This window comes from Bos indicus x Bos taurus, chromosome 5, assembly GCF_003369695.1.
Source record: "Bos indicus x Bos taurus breed Angus x Brahman F1 hybrid chromosome 5, Bos_hybrid_MaternalHap_v2.0, whole genome shotgun sequence".
Classification (NCBI taxonomy): domain Eukaryota; kingdom Metazoa; phylum Chordata; class Mammalia; order Artiodactyla; family Bovidae; genus Bos; species Bos indicus x Bos taurus.
The window spans coordinates 8,570,076-8,587,604 of NC_040080.1; the positions used below are offsets into that span (position 1 = coordinate 8,570,076).

The window sequence follows — 17,529 nt, forward strand, 5'->3', positions numbered from 1 at the left end:
CGCAAACCCTCCAACAGAGTGGTGAGTCTCCTCTTAATAAGTTCAAACACTTCAGGTAATCTGTCAATTTCACTGCAGTCTTGAATACATCCCTTGGGGGTTTTCTTCTGTGCCAGCTGAGATTGTCTGCTCTCCAGACCACTAAATAGCAGACACTTTGCCAGGGATGCCTCTCTCCCTTCATCTCTGGGATTCCTCACTCTCTCCCCGTCACTGGAGCATGTTTCCTAGACCTTTTGTGCTCCTCTTTTATGGTTTATTCCTGGAGCACAGACTCCAGTTATTTCCTAATAAGAGGTATACAGGAAGTGAATTTGACATTTTGAATGACTGAAATGTCCTAATTTTATCCATATATTTAACATATGGAATATTTTTATCCACACACACAGTCAGATACAGAAGTTCAAGTTGGTAAACCTTTCTTCCAAAAATATGAAGGCCATGATCCATTGTCTTCTAGCACCCCAGAGTTGCTATATAGAAATTCAATATTATAAATCCTAATGTTTTGGATATGACCTGATACTTCTTTGGAAACATTTAGGATCCTTTCTTTTTCCTCAGCTTTCTAAAAATTTGTTGTTGTTGTTCAGTCACTAAGTTGTGTCTGACTCTTTGTAAGCTCATGGATTGTAGTAAGGCTCCTCTGTCCTCCACTGTCTCCTGGAGCTTGCTCAAATTCGTGGCCATTCAGTCGGTGAGGCTATCTAACCATATCATCCTCTGCTGACCCCTTCTCCTCCTGCGTTCAATCTTTCCCAGCATCAGGGTCTTTTCCAATGAGTCGGCTCTTTGCATAAAGTGGCCAAAGTACTGGAGCTTCACGTCAGTCCTTTCAATGAATATTCAGGGTTGATTTCCTTTAGGATTGACTGGTTTAATCTCCGTGCTGTTCAAGGGACTCTCAAGAGTCTTCTCCAGCACCACAATTTGAAAGGAGCAGTTCTTCTGCACTCAGCCTTCTTTATGGTCCAACTCTCACATCCATACATGACTAGTGGAAAAACCACAGCTTTGGGACTTTTGTTGGCAAAGTGATGTCTCTGCTTTTTAATACACTCTTCAGGTTTGTCACAGCTTTCTAAACATGCAAACCACTAAGTATGGTCCTTTTTTCATTTAGTGAGCTGGTACAGATCCAACCAGGGATCAAACCTGAGTCCCCTGCATTGCCCGGAGAATTCTTGCATGATGGGAAGTCCCCCATCTTGTCCCAGTTTTAATCCTTCCCTCCTGCTCTCCCTCCCTATGCCACCACTAACGTGCTTTCTGTCAGCATAAGTTAGTTTGCATCTTCCAGAGTTCACAGGCACTGAATCACACAGTATGTACTATTTTGGCTCCCTCTCCTCCTCTCCTCTCACTTCTCTCTCCTCTCGTTTATGTCTTTTTGCCCTGGCTAGAAATTCCAGTACGGCGTTGAAGAGAAACGTAGTACCAGACAGCCTGTTCTTTTTTGTTGTTTTTGTTGTTCACTGTAGGAGTAAAGCATTCAGTCATTCAACATTGAGCTCAATGTTAACTGTCAAATTTTCATAAAAGTCCTTTATCAAGTTGAATAGTTCCTTTCTATTATTTTGCTGAGCGTTTTCATCAGGAATAGATATGACGTCTGTTAAATGCTTTGTCTGCATCTCTTGATCATAGGATTTTTCTTTTTCACTTTGTTAATATGGTGTATTACATTGATTTTTAATGTTAAACCAACCCTACCATCCTGGGTAAACCCTACTTGTTCACATATGATCCATTTACAGATTATTAGATTCAATATGCTAAAATTAGGCTTAGAATCGAAGAAGGCAATGGCACCATACTCCAGTACTCTTGCCTGGAAAATCCCATGGATGGAGGAGCCTGATGCGCTGCAGTCCATGGGGTCGCCAAGAGTCGGACATGACTGAGTGACTTCACTTCCACTTTTCACTTTCATGCATTGGAGAAGGAAATGGCCACCTACTCCAGTGTTCTTGCCTGGAGAATCCCAGGGACGGGGGAGCCTGGTGGGCTGCCGTCTATGGGGTAGCATGGAGTTGGACACAACTGAAGCGACTTAGCAGGAGCAGCAGCAGCAGGCTTAGAATTTTTGCATTTATGTTCATGAGAGATACTGATCTGTAATTTTCTTTTCTTGCAATGTTTTTATCTAGTTTTGTTATCAGAGTAATGCTGGCCTCACAGAATGAGTTGAGTACAGATGACCCTTGAACAACATGGGCTTCAACTGTGCAAGTACACTTATATGTCGATTTTTTTCTTCAATTGTAAATACTGTACTCTCACACAATCTCCAGTTGGTTGAATAAGAGGGTGTGGAAGAACCCCAGATATGACAACCGAGTATAGGAACAGCTGAATGTAAGTTATATTTGGATTTTCGACTGTCCAGAGGGTCAGTGACCCTAATCCCTCCATTGTTCAAGGGTCAACTGTATTCTCTTTGCTTCAAGTGAAATTATACTAATTCACATATAAGAACCTTATAACAGTATTCTACCATTTTCCCTCTTTAGGTCTTTACGCCACCCTTATTGTACAGTTCACAGATACAAATGTTATAAACCCATAATGCATCTGTATTATTGTTGTTCAATCAATCAATTCTCTTTTAGAGATGTGAGTAACAGGAAAAAACGTCTGACATATTTAACCTATGTAGTTTTCATTTTCTGAGCTCTTTATTCCTTTGTGTAGATTAATATTTCCATCTGGCATCTTTTTCTTTCCTCCCTTAACATTACTTATAGTAAGATACAGATAAATTATTTCAGTTTTTGTATTAGTATATCTGAAACAGTCTTTATTTAGCCTTCAATTTTGAAGGAAATTTTCACTGGTTATAGAATTCAAGGTTAATTTCTCTTTCAGTGCTTTCAAGATGTTGCTCTACTGCCTTCTTGCTTGCATTGCTTCCAATGAGAAATTCTTTGTTCCTCTCTTAGTAGTGTGTCTTCTTTCCTCTGGTTTTAAGGTTTTCTTGACCACTGGCTTTGAGTAATTTGTTTAACGATGGGCTTTGATGTGGTTTTCTTCATTTCTTGTGCTTCAAGCACACTGAGCTTTTTGGATTTATCGGTCTACAATTATTATCAAATTTGGAAAATTTGAGGCCATTATTTCTTAGCTATTTTTTTCTGCCCCAACATGCCTTCTTTGGGATTCCCTGGTGGCTCAGACTGTAAAGAATCCGCCTGCAATGTGGGATTCCTGGGTTCGATCCCTGGGTTGGGAAGATCCCCTGGAGGAGGTCATGGCAACCCACTCTAGTATTCTTGCCTGGAGAATCCCATGGACAGAGGAGCCTGGCAGGCTAGAGTCCATGGGGTCGCAAAGAGTCGGACACGACTGAGCAGCTAAGCACAGAACAGCACGTGCCTTCTTTAGAGACTCCAATTACAGGGACATTGGGGGTGACTGAAGTTGTCCACAACACACTGATACTCTTCACTTTTTGGATTTTTACTCTTTTTCTCTTTGTGTTTCACATTGGATAGTTTCTGCTGCTGCTGCTGCTAAGTCGCTTCAGTCGTGTCAGACTCTGTGCGACCCATAGACGGAAGCCCACCAGGCTCCCCCGTCCCTGGGATTCTCCAGGCAAGAACACTGGAGTGGGCTGCCATTTCCTTCTCCAATGCATGAAAGTGAAAAGTGAAAGGGAAGTCACTCAGTCATTTCCGACCCTCATTGACCCCATGGACTGCAGCCCACCAGGCTCCTCCATCCATGGGATTTTCCAGGCAAGAGTACTGGAGTGGGGTGCCATTGCCTTCTGTTCTTTAAATTAATCTTTCATTCTACAGTATCGAATCTGCCACAATTCCATCCAGTATATTTTTCATCTCAAACATTATAGTTTTCAGTTCTAGAAATCTGACTTGGGGCTTTTAAAAATATATATTTTCCATGTCTCTGCTTGACCTTTTGAACTATCTGAAACATAGTTATAATAGGTGTTTTAATATCCTTGTCTGCTAATTCTAACATCTTGGTCAACTATGAGTTGGTTTCAATTGACTTTTCTCTTCACTATGCTTGTATTTTCTGGTTTTTACATGCCTGAAAAATCTCTACTTTGAATAACAGACACAGAATTTTTGCTGGATCCTGAATACTTTCGAATTCCTATAAATATTTTTGAGCGTCATTCTGAGATGCAGCTAAATTATTTTGAAATAGTTTGTTCCTTTCAGGTTCTGCTTTTAGGATTCTCAAGTCAGACTTCATAATTAGGTAGGGCTAATTATTCCCTACTCCTGAGGTAAGAACTCTACTAGTACTAATGCTCAGTATGCTGATAATGATCCATGAATTATGAAAGTTTCTAGTCCACAGAAACAGGCACCATTACTGACAGTGTTTGAGTGCTAGACAGACACTGTTACTTCCAATCCTCCGGGGTGGGGACCCCCTCCTGCCTCAGTCTTGACCAGTCACGTACATATGCCAAAAAGCACTCTGCTCAATACTTAGGGGAACCCTCCACAAATCTCCAGACTTCTCCCTCTTAGCTGCTCTCTCCTCTCCAATACTCTGTCCTACAAACTTCGGCTCCCTCATTCTCCCCAGACTCTCAGCAGTGTTTCCTCAACTGAGAGGGTCCACTGGGCTTTGCCTGGGCTCCCCATTTCCCACACTGTGGCCCGGAGGTTCCCTCAAGCCAGGACACAGGGGTTGTCAGAGGACTCATCTTGTTTTCCATTTCTCACTTATCACTGTCCTTCACTATCTGATGTCCAGTGCCTTGAAAAACTGTTGTTTCAAACACATTTGTGTATTTGTAAAGTTGTTATTTCCAGTGGGAGGGTAAATCCTATTTCTGATACTCCATATCTTGCCCATCTCGCCTCTGAATTTCTTGACTTACAAAGCTCTTCTCTCATAGTGTTACATGGAAGCTTCCCCCTCATCATTTAGGCATCAGCTCAAGTGCCATGTCTTTGAAGTGATGGATGAATCCTAACCACCCAACTGAAAGAGCTTCCACACTCAGCCACTCTCTAGCATAATGCACGTCACTATCTGAAGGGATTACCTATTTATGTGTTTTGTTGTCTGCAAGAATGCAAACTCCTTATGATGAATGTCTTATTCATCATAAACTATCATAAACCAATGTCTTATTCATCATAAACTTGCTGACTCTCTAATCTGCTAATCTCTGCTTTTCCTTCTTCTACTCTCTAAACGTTTATTTCTCCAGCTTCTGTCCTTGGACCTCTCTCTTCACATTCTTCACAGCAGTTTCATCTAATCTCACAGTTGCAACTAGTAAATTTTTAAAAATTAATCAATTTTATTTTTGGTTGCACTGGGTCTTTGTTGCTGCGCATGGGCTTTCTCTGCTTGTGCAGAGCGGGGACTACTCTCTAGTTGCAGCGTGTGGGCTTACTGAGATGGCTTCTCTTGTGGAGCACGGGCTCTGGGCACATGGGTTTCAGAAGCTGCAGGACACAGGCTCAGCAGTTGTGGCTCTCAGGCTCTCAAGCACACCGGCTTCAGTAGTTGCAGCACTCGGGCTCAGCAGCTGTGGCACATGGACTCAGCTGCACCACAATATGTAGAATCTTCCTCAACTATGGATCAAACCTGTGTCCCTTGCGTTGGCAGGTGGATTCCTATCCACTGTACCACCAGTAAAGTCCCTCAACTATTAAATTTGAGTGATTCCCAATCCTGTATTTCCAGTCCCCACATATCCTGCCTCCAGTCCTGCATTTTCACCTGGCTGACAGTTTGCCGGCCTCTCAAACTCTGTATGTTTGATACAGAATTAATCTCATTCCCTCCCAAAACTGTTTTCTTTATTATGTTTCCTATTTGGCAAGGGCATCCCCTTCCTCCCAGTCATTTTGCTTGAAACCTTGACATTACTTTTGGTTTCTCCTTTTCCTTTTCTCTCACATCAATTGCTAAATTCCATCCACTTTATAAATGTTACACCTTTCTAACCACCCACTCCATTCCAGGTACCATAAGTGGTTTAAAAAGGAAATATATATATTTGCTGAAATAAGAAGCTGAGAAGGACAGCTAATACTCTGCATAACAGAATCAATATTCAAAATGAGTTTAGCCAACCAAAGGACAGAAATTCCCAAATTGTTTTTTGTCCTTATTGAACATCATTTACTAACAGAAAAATATACAAACCTTAAGTGTAGAACTAACACCCAAAAAAGATGTCCTTTTCATTATACGGGACTGGAATGCAAAAGAAGAAAGTCAAGAAACACCTGGAGTAACAGGCAAATTTGGCCTTGGAATACAGAATGAAACAGGGCAAAGGCTAATAGAGTTTTGCCAATAGAACACGCTGGTCATAGCAAACACCCTCTTCCAACAACACAAGAGAAGACTCCACACATGGACATCACCAGATGGTCAATACCAAAATCACACTGATTATATTCTTTGCAGTCAAACATGGAGAAGCTCTATACAGTCAGCAAAAACAAGACCGGGAGCTGACTGTGGCTCAGATCATGAACTCCTTATTGCCAAATTCAGACTTAAATTGAAGAAAGTAGGGAAAACCACTAGACCATTCAGGTATGACCTAAATCAAATCCCTTATGATTATATAGTGGAAGTGAGAAATAGATTTAAGAGACTAGATCTGATAAAGTGCCTGATGAACTATGGACGGAGGTTTGTGACACTGTACAGGAGACAGGGATCAAGACCATCCCCATGAAAAAGAAATGCAAAAAAGCAAAATGGCTGTCTGGGGAGGCCTTACAAATAGCTGTGAAAAGAAGAGAAATGAAAAGCAAAGGAGAAAAGGAAAGATATAAGCATCTGAATGCAGAATTCCAAAGAATAGCAAGAAAAGATAAGAAAGCCTTCCTCACCGATCAATGCAAAGAAATAGAGGAAAACAACAGAATGGGAAAGACTAGAGATCTCTTCAAGAAAATTAGAGATACCAAGGGAACATTTCATGCAAAGATGGGCTCGATAAAGGACAGAAATGGTATGGACCTAACAGAAGCAGAAGATATTAAGAAGAGGTGGTAAGAATACACAGAAGAACTGTACAAAAAAGATCTTCATGACCCAGATAATCACGATGGTGTGATCACTCACCTAGAACCAGACATCCTGAAATGTGAAGTCAAGTGGGCCTTAGAAAGCATCACTATGAATAAAGCTAGTGGAGGTGATGGAATTCCAGTTGAGCAATTTCAAATCCTGCAAGATGATGCTGTGAAAGTGCTGCACTCAATATGCCAGCAAATTTGGAAAACTCAGCAGTGGCCACAGGACTGGAAAAGGTCAGTTTTCATTCCAATCTCAAAGAAAGGCAATGCCAAAGAATGCTTAAACTACCGCACAATTGCACTCATCTCATACGCTAGTAAAGTAATGCTCAAAATTCTCCAAGCCAGGCTTCAGCAATATGTGAACCGTGAACTTCCAGATGTTCAAGCTGGTTTTAGAAAAGGCAGAGGAACCAGAGATCAAATTGCCAACATCCGCTGGATCATCAAAAAAGCAAGAGAGTTCCAGAAAAACATCTATTTCTGTTTTATGGACTATGCCAAAGCCTTTGACTGTGTGGATCACAATAAACTGTGGAAAATTCTGGAGAGATGGGAATACCAGACCACCTGACCTGTCTCTTGAGAAACCTATATGCAGGTCAGGAAGCAACAGTTAGATCTGGACATGGAACAACAGACTAGTTCCAAATAGGAAAAGGAGTACGTCAAGCCTGTATATTGTCACCCTGTTTATTTAACTTATATGCAGAGTACATCATGAGAAACGCTGGGCTGGAAGAAACACAAGCTGTAATCAAGATTGCCGGGAGAAATATCAATAACCTCAGATATGCAGATGACACCACCCTTATGGCAGAAAGTGAAGAGAACCTAAAAAGCCTCTTGATGAAAGTGAAAGAGGAGAGTGAAAAAGTTGGCTTAAAGCTCAACATTCAGAAAACTAAGATCATGGCATCTGGTCCCATCACTTCAAGGCAAATAGATGGGGAAACAGTGGAAACAGTGTTAGACTTTATGTTTTTGGGCTCCAAAATCACTGCAGATGGTGACTGCAGCCATGAAATTAAAAGACGCTTACTCCTTGGAAGGAAAGTCATGACCAATCTGGATAACATATTCAAAAGCAGAGACATTACTTTGCCATCAAAGGTCCATCTAGTCAAGGCTATGGTTTTTCCAGTGGTCATGTATGGATGTGAGAGTTGGACTGTGAAGAAAGCGAAGCACTGAAGAATTGATGCTTTTGAACTGTGGTGTTGGAGAAGACTCTTGAGAGTCCCTTGGACTGCAAGGAGATCCAACCAGTCCATTCTAAAGGAGACTGGTCCTGGGTGTTCTTTGGAAGGACTGATGCTGAAGCTGAAACTCCAGTACTTTGGCCACCTCATGCGAAGAGTTGATTCATTGGAAAAGACTCTGATGCTGGGACAGATTGAGGGCAGGAGGAGAGGGCGACAACAGAGGATGAGATGGCTGGATGGCATCACTGACTCAATGGACGTGAGTCTGAGTGAACTCTGGGAGTTGGTGATGGACAGGGAGGCCTGGCATGCTGCAGTTCATGGGGTCGCAAAGAGTCGGACACGACTGAGCGACTGAACTGAACTGAACTAAGTGTAGACAGTGTAGACATCAATGAATTTTAGTATTTACTTGTTTATTTGGCTGTGCCGGGTCTAGTTGTGGCACGTAGGGTCTTTGATCTTCATTGTGGCATGCACCATCTTTAGCTGTGGCATGGAAGATCTTTAAGTTGCAGCATGGAAACTCAGTTGTGGAATGTTAGGATCTAGTTCCCTGACCAGGGATCGAAGCTGATGCCCGTGCACTGAGAGCACAGCCACTGGACCACCAGTGAAGTCCCAACAGCCAACTTCTAGAAGCCATCCTCTGCTTTTTATCTTTCTAGCAGAGACAGAGTCTTCTAAACTCAACAGACTGAAGTGTACACATCCTAACTCTCAAGAATATATAATCCCATCTCTGAATTTAAACATCTCTCCAAAAAAAAGAAAAAAAAGCCTCTGGAAGATACTGCACGATGATTTCAGGGAATATTTCTTCAAAAAGAACATCAACAGTCTCCAAGAAGATGTCCTTTGTCAATCCTGTCCAACCATAAGGCATACCTGATTTCTGTCAGTACAATATGTACATGGGTATTTTTAAAAACTGCACTGACCCTTTCATTCACTTATTAGCTATTCTTAGCACCTTCTCTACCAATGCCATTCCAAAACTGTCCTCCTTAAAAGGAAATCTAAACTCGTCATTTCAATCATGCAAGCTAAACTCTTCAATTTAACAATGATTTCTATTTCAGAGGGAACATTAAGCTGGACCCCACTTTCTTTCTTTCCTCCTCCAAATATCAGTCACCACCAGACAAGAGTCAGAAGAGCAGGGTTCTGGCCTGAGCCCCGGTACCACCACAGCAGCAGGGGCCAGCCTCACTGATCCCCAGGCTCCTTCAAACTCACAAACCTGGTGAACCGCTTCCATAAACACACTCAGCCTTCCTCCACTCATTTCTTCACTCTTTACTCAAACATGCCTGGGCCTCCTCCATTTAAAAAAATCTTTCACAGGACTTTCCTCGTGGTACAGTGGTTAAGAATTCGTCCTACAATGAAGGAGATGTGGTTCTATCCCTGGTCAGGCAACTAAGATCCCACAGGCTGTGGAGCAACTATGCCCAGGGGCTCTGGAGTCCATGTGCCACAACTAGAGAATCTGTGTGCCACAGTGAAAGATCCTGCATGCTGCAACGAGGATCCTGCATGCTGCCACTAAGACCGACACAGCCAAATAAATAAACACAATTTTTTTTTAATCTTAAAAAACTCCTTTCACTTGAACCAATACCTCCTTCTGGTCAGGGAACTAGGTGGTTCAATGGTAAATAATCTGCCTGCAAATGCAGGAGATGCAGCAGACTCAGGTTTGATCCCTGAGTCGGAAAGCTCCCCTGGAGCAGGAAATGGCAATCCACTCCAGTATTCTTGTTTGGAGAATCCCACAGGCCACGGAGACTGGTGGATTGCAGTCCATGGGGTCATAAAGAGTTGGCCGTGGCTGAGCACACAGCACACACACTACTCGGCGCTCTGCTCTCTTCATTTACTTGTAGATTTCACAACTGGATAGTAGACTACAGCCACCACTCTTTATGTTTTTATCATTTCATTTCCTTTGAACCCATAAAATTGGTTTCTCATCCTCTTCGTCTTGAAGACCACTAATAAATTTCTTTTAAAAGCATTATTATGGAAAATGTCAAGCATATACAAAGTGAATACAAATGAATCCTTATGTATTCATCACCAAGCTTCAATAGCTGTGAACATTCTGTCATTCTTGTTTCATCCATACTTCCATCCGTTCTCCATCCCTATTCAATTACTATTATTTTACAGTTTTCACAGGTAAAGTGTACCTGAAAAGTTGTACTTTTTAATTGCAAATTCTAGAAGTATACTTTTAACAAATGGATATACACCCGTGTGATCCATACTCCTCTCGGACACAGAATACCTCCACCTCTCCAGAAAATTTTGTGTACCTTTTCTTTAATTAATTCTTCAAAAAATAAATCCAGCTACATTTTCTAAATTACCAACCTCCTTGGCTTCTCAGCAGCATCTGACAGTATTGATTCTACCTTTTTTCTTGAAATGTACCTCTTGGTTTCTAGGAAGCAAAAGTATTCCAGTTCATCCTCACGTCAGCTTTGTTGCTGCTGCTGCTGCTAAGTCGATTCAGTTGTGTCCGACTCTGTGCAACTGCCATAGACTCACCAGGCTCCCCTATCCCTGGGATTCTCCAGGCAAGAACACTGGAGTGGGCTGCCATTTCCTTCTCCAATGCATGAAAGTGAAAAGTGAAAGTGAAGTCGCTCAGTCGTTTCCAACTCTTAGCGACCCCATGGACTGCAGCCCACCAGGCTCCTCCGTCTATGGGATTTTCCAGGAAAGAGTGCTGGAATGGGGTGCCCACGTCGGCTTTACCTCCAGTATATTTCCAGTCTGTCTTCCTCCACTTCAGTGCAGTATGCAAATCCACTTTCTCTCTCACCCACGTGACTGACTAGGACTGTCTTCTTTCTCACCGGTCTTCTTGCTCCCACTCCTGCTGCAGTCCAATCCATTCCTCACATAGAAGCCAGAGTGATTTTTAAAAAATGAAATCATGGGGACTTTCCTGGTGGTCCAGTGGCCAAGACTGCACGCTCAATGCAGAGGGCCGAGGTTCGATCCCAGGTCAGGGAACTAGAGCCCTCATGCTGCAACCAAGAGTTTACATGCTGAAATTATAGATCCCACATATTCTAAGACCTGGTACAGCCAAATAAATAATAAATTTTTTTAAAACGGAATCATATCACATGACTCTCTACTTTAACTGCCTTTAATGGCTTCCCAGTTGACAGAAATTCTTCCCACTTGACAGAAACCACATTCTATGCCAGGACTGTCAAGTTCTTGCAAGGTCTCAGTCTCTCTCTGTAACTTCCTATCACCACTCAGTGGCACAGGACTTCTGTCAGTTCTTGGAAGAGGCCAAGGGCTTCTGAAGTTGTTTCTTCTGTCTGGTGTACTGTTCTTCTAGCTCTTTACACAGTTGGCTCCCTCCAACTGTGTAAAGAGTCTTTACTGTTCTTTACTCTTTTAGAGTCTCAACAGTCTTTACTGTTCAGCTGAAATGCCACATGTTCACAGAGGGCTTGCTTGACTAGCCTAAGCTTGTCCTTCCGGTCACCCTGTATTGTATTATTTTATTTTCTTCATAGTATTGATCATAATTCAGAATCACTATCTTTATTTATGTTTGTTTCTCCCACTAAAATGTAACCACCTTGAGAGTAAGAACCATGTCTTTTTTCTTTGTTGTAGTGTATCCACTAATAACATATGCTCAAGAATTATTTTTTTTTAATGATTTAATTCAAAGTCATTGTTTTGCAGAAAAGTCCCCACTTTTTCTCAACACCATTTACCTTTCCTAACTTATTTCTATTAACAGAAAACCACAAATTATGTTACCATAGTACTAGGATAAATTCCTGCATTAACATCAAATCATTTCAAGATTTTAAACAAAGAGAAGCATAAGAAAAAAGTCATAAAATGTAACGTAAATGAAGACTAGTGAAAACAAAGTTATAATTTAATTTTAATAGCAGAAGCATCTACTTATTGCAAGTATAAAAAGAATATTCTTTTTTTTTTAAAACCTGTTATTTATTTGGCTGTGCCAAGTCTTAGTTGTGACACACAGGATCTTTGGCTGTGGCATGCAAACTCTGAATTGTAGCACGTGGGATCTAGTTCCCTGACCAGGGATTGGACCCCAGCCCCCTGCACTGGGAGTGTGGAGTCTTAGCCACTGGGCCACTAAGGAAGTCCCCCCCCAAAAAATATTCTTTTACTCTTTAGCCTAATTGATTCTGAACTGATGAAATATTCAATAATTGAAAAATCAAGAAATGCAGTCCTCCTTCCTTCCCCAGAAAGGAGGTGGAAACTGAGCTTCTGGTACAACTAAGCATTCTATGTCGATCTAGTTACATACTTGCCAAGCAATCTTCCAATTTCAACCTAGCTTTCCAGGAAGAGAATGTACTAGTCAGAGGATCCAAGAATCTAGTCTTCCTTAACATTGTGGTTTATTATAAACTAATTAATTAGGGTCTTGGGGAAGGGTCTGTGTGTACTGTAGAAATCCTGGGGTCTGTATATTTTTGGTGGCTGGCCTCGGTGTACATGTCTCGGTGTGTGAGTATTTGGGGGACATTCTTAGAGTGTGTGCATCTCTCACTTATTCTGACTCTCCTTAAACCAGGTTTAGGGATCTAGATGAAAGTGAACATGTTAGGAACTAGATCAAAGTGCTCAGTCGTGTCTGACTCTTTGCAACCCCATGGACTGTAGCCTGCCATGCTCCTCTGTCCATGGGCTTCTCCAGGCAAGAATACTGGAGCGGGTTGCCATTCCCTTCTCCAGGGGATCTTCCCAATGTCTCCTGCATTACAGGCAGATTCTTTTCCATCTGAATTACCAGGGATGCCGGGATCTAGATGAGTCTGATAAAAGTCTATTGGATTCTACTTTGGCAGAAAGAAGGAAGGGATCTGGTGATACGGGGGGAAAAACAAACAAGGGGAGAGGATGAACCTGTCCTTCTACCTAACACATGGACTGTAATGAGGGGAGATTCAGAGAAGCTGAAGAGCATCTTTCACAAGGAGCTCTGGGGCTCGGGGCACAAACTGTGCTTCTCTGTAGCCCAGCCCACGTACCCATTAAGTAGTCATTCCTCATTCCGCTTCCCCCAACCAATCTCTGGCAACCACCAGCCTGTGTTCTATGTAATTATCTATTCTACATATTACATATAAATGGAATCATATGTGACCTTTTGTGCCAGGCTTCTTCCAATTAGCACGATGTTTTGGAGTTTCATCTGGTGACATCTGACCCCTCTTCACTTTTGCTCTGGGGAAAGAATTTGTTGTTGTTGTTCAGTTGCTCAGTGGTGTCTGACCCCATGGATGTGGAGAAAGAATAAACCTTCCCAAGAGAGTATAAGCAGCAGTGGCAACAGCAAAGGACTTCCTTCAGGACGGTTCAGGGCAGACAGCCCTACAGGTGCGGGGAACTGTTCAGAACACAGTGTGGGATACGCTTGGAGCTCCCAGCAAGGATTAGAAGTGATTTTGACAGGAGAAAAAGGGACGTGAAGGTGATACTGAGGGTTTTATATGACCAAGAAGAGAAAAAGCCAAGGAGACTCAGGACATGGAGCTAGATATAGACAGGTCTCAACACAAACGTAACCACTTCTACACAGGTGACAACGAAGTATTCATTTAAGCTTTAGCCTGAAAAACCAAACCAAATGCCATTTATAAATTTATAACCAAAAATGTCTAAAAATGATCAGTGATACCTCTGTGTAGCAGGAATAAGGCATAGGCTTTTTTATTTTTTACCTTATACACTTCTGATTTGCTTTAATTTTTAAAATAAGTACATACAACTTGCATAATAAAACCTTAAAAGATAAAGTGCTAGTAGTCTACAAGTGAATCATAAATTTTTCTATGAGCTCAGTGAAATTTGTTTTAAATTTGTCACGGAATGTAACAAAAGTGGATACTGAGAAGGAAAAAAATCCTTTCAATCTTAGGTGAGGTTTAATTTAAATCAATCAGATGTCTAAATTCACCTAAAACACAACACCCACTCTCCTCACTCACTGTCCCTGTTGTTTAATTTCTGCTCAGACTGTTTGCACCTTTAGTAATTCACTGACCTTGGAACTGCTTTCTTCCGATACTTCTCCCTCATTGGTCTGCATGGGAACAGACTCTGTGCAAAACTCTGCAGAAACACACAAATACTGCCTAAAAGAGGTAAGAAGAGAAAAAAAACACACATAAGGAATCAGTGTGCATATTTGCTTTCTCAGATTACATTGAAATTCTGTCACCAAGACTAAAAATAGTATGAAGCGATGACCTTGAGTAATGTGTGTGTACACATGCACATGTGTGTGTGTGTGTGTGTGTGTGTGTGTGTGTGTGTAGCATACATACACAAATATCCCAGGGAGAGAGGCAGGGAGAGAGTTTTCCCCACCTTATGAGAGCATAATTAGGAAAGGCTGAAGACACTGGATTAGTAAACTGTTCTAGATTTCTTTCCTCTTTTTATTTGACTTGTGGCAGAGGTTAAGAGTAAAAATCTTTAGCGATTCATACAGTACAAACACTGACCTGTTGGAAAAGTGGCCCACCTGAGAAAAGTAGGGGGCCACTTGTTATGCTGTAGCAGGGCATATAGTCTAACTATCAGGCTAGGCTACTGCAAGTGGCTGGGTTTCTTAGGTTTATAATTTACGTTCAATATTTATGGTATTTTATAACTGAAATTCAGGTATACTCTAATGGTTGATCCTACCTTTCTATTTTAAGAAAACCTGCTCAATAAATTTCAGTTTATTTATTTTTTTATGATAACAGGCCTATAGGGCAAGACAATAAAAAGTAGCAATTTTTCTTCTAAGAATAAAATGAGTCAAATAAAAGTATATTAAAATTTTATGAATTAAAATGAACCCAAAAGAAACTACTAAAAGTTTATGCAACCTTCAAATTAATTCATTAAATATGTAATTATTAAGGAATAGGAACCATAAAGACAGCTGAGTGCTGAAGAACTGATGCTTTTGGAGAAGACTCTTGACAGTCCCTTGGACTGCCAGAAATCAAACCAGTCAATTCTAAAGGAAATCAACCCTGAATATTCACTGGAAGGACTGATGCTAAAGCTGAAGCTCCAATACTTTGGCCACTTGATGCGAAGAACTGACTTATTGGAAAAGACCCTGATGCTGGGAAAGACTGAAGGCAGGAGAAGAAGGGGACAACAGAGGATGAGATGGTTGGATGGCATCACCGACTTAATGGACATGAGTTTGAGCAAGTCTGGGAGTTGGTGATGGACAGGGAAGCCTGGCGTGCTGCAGTCCATGGGGTTTGCAAAGAGTTGGACACAACTGAGTGACTGAAGTACTCAAACTGACACAAACAAATCTCCATTGTAATACAGGTATGAATATTTTTTTCAAATTCTTCAAAGGGCTCAAAGCTACAAAATAGGAAAGCTAAAATGATGCTTGACAGTGTACCTTTCTGGCATGAGAGAAATCTTTACGAATACAGCAGATAGGAGATGTGCCAATCTGGTTCTGGCACAGGCTTCTCAATAACCATTCACAAGGTCTGAGACCAAAAGGTATTTCTGAGAATCTGTTTCTTCACCTGGTGGGTGGGAAAGGACATAAAAACACCCACTGTGCTCGTCTAATAACGTCTGTTGGGAACCAGTGTTTATATATATATATAACGTAAAATGTGAAATTGGTACACTGGAAGTCCCTTGACCACCCCCACCCCACTCACTCACTCCACACAAACCAACACCATCCATTCCCTCTGCAAAACACGCAGAAAGTGAAACAGGCGTTCTCTAGGTGGTTTTGTACCTCACACCTATTTGTGACAGTTGTGCCAAAGCAGAATTACCCTTTCTATGAAGACTAAACTGACAGCCCTGGAAAAACTCGGTAACATAACTAGAAAGATGTGGTATACAAACTGCTTCACAAATGTCTTTTAAGTTCCCATTCTACTTTACTGGAACAGAGATTGTATTTCATAGATGATACATTATAGCCACAGCAGACCAGGAAAGGCATCTCCATTATCTCTGTGCCATTTCCATTTGAACGAGCTTCCCTCTCCTGAGGTTTCCCGCTTGGCTCCTCTCCATCCACACACTCCACCCTAGTGGAGGGACAGGATCTTATATGAATGGAGAGTTGAGAAGGAGAAACAAGCTATGTGAGCTCGGCCCCTCCTGTCTCCTCCCTTTTGAAGCTGCCTGTCCCTCAGGAGCACTCACTGTGCTCAGCTCTCAGACCCATTAACACAGGTCCCTCATGGCTACCTGTGACAGGTAAGACTGTTGAATTCTGAGCTTCACTGTTAAGACTCTGTTTCCTCCCGTAGATGTAAGCTGCATTCTCCAATACAGCTTTTTTTAAAAAATTTATTTATTTATGGCTGTGCTGGGTCTTCACAGCCATTGAGGTGCACAGGCTTCTCATTGCAGTGGCTCCTTTTGCTGCAAAATGTAGGCTCTAGGGTGCTTGGGCTTCAGTCTTTGGGGCCAGTGGGCTCAGCAGTTGTGACTCTCAGGCTTAGAGAGTCTTGCTCTGTGGCATATGGGATCTTCCTGCTCCAGAGATTGAATCAGTGTCCCTTGCATTAAAAGGCGGATTCTTAACCACTGGGCCACCAGGGAAGCTCTCCAACACAGCTTTATTAGTGTAAAGATGGTTTTTTGGTCTCCCAAATCCCCTCCTCTTTGAGAAATAAATTTCTCAATTGGTAGAGAACTCAGTCAAGAGAAAAAATACTATTTATTAGGTCTCTCAAAGACTTAAATCTGATGCCTGAGACCAGTGTCTTGATTAATAGACACCAAGGAAAATTTGAGGAGAAAGATACATGTCAAATTTCTGAGGCTTTTGTTAGGGCCAGGACTTTGGGCCTTGGTTCTTTTGTGAGGGGGCATAGCACTTTGATCTTATAGAGGTTTACATTAGGCCACATGAGTTTTTACAGTTATATACTAGCTTTTAACTATTGAGGCCAAACTGAAGTTTATAAAGCATAGGCCACCCTGCATTTTAACCTTAGTGCAACTCTGTCTTCAGGTATGTGGCTGTTTCTATAGAGACAAGGTTGTAGGCACTGGGCACAGAAGATTGAGCAAGGCTCGGGGGCTTTGCTGACCTCAGTGAAGCAACAAGGCACAGTTGGCAGTGGCAGTGATGGTGGGGTCCTGAAAGCTCACCTAATGTCAGCTGTGCAAGTGGCCCCAGCATACAATGGCCACTCTGGCCTAGCAAGCAAATGCCAGCTGTGCTGGCCTCAGCAAAGGGAAGAGGGCAT

At 41.9% G+C, this 17,529-nt stretch overlaps 1 protein-coding gene across 4 annotated transcripts in view; it reads right to left on the bottom strand.

Annotated features, from left to right (window-relative positions):
* Nucleotides 1-17,529, bottom strand: part of TNRC6B (trinucleotide repeat containing 6B) — a 251,526-nt gene that overhangs the window by 162,564 nt on the left and 71,433 nt on the right. For 3 of the 4 annotated variants that reach the window (XM_027540719.1, XM_027540716.1, XM_027540721.1), the window contains exon 3: nucleotides 14,322-14,412. The exons of the other annotated variant lie outside the window; for it this stretch is intronic. In XM_027540719.1, coding sequence (XP_027396520.1) covers nucleotides 14,322-14,366 — 45 coding nt within the window. In that variant the 5' untranslated portion in view covers nucleotides 14,367-14,412. The remainder of the gene's footprint in view (nucleotides 1-14,321; nucleotides 14,413-17,529) is intronic. 4 annotated transcript variants of the gene reach the window in all.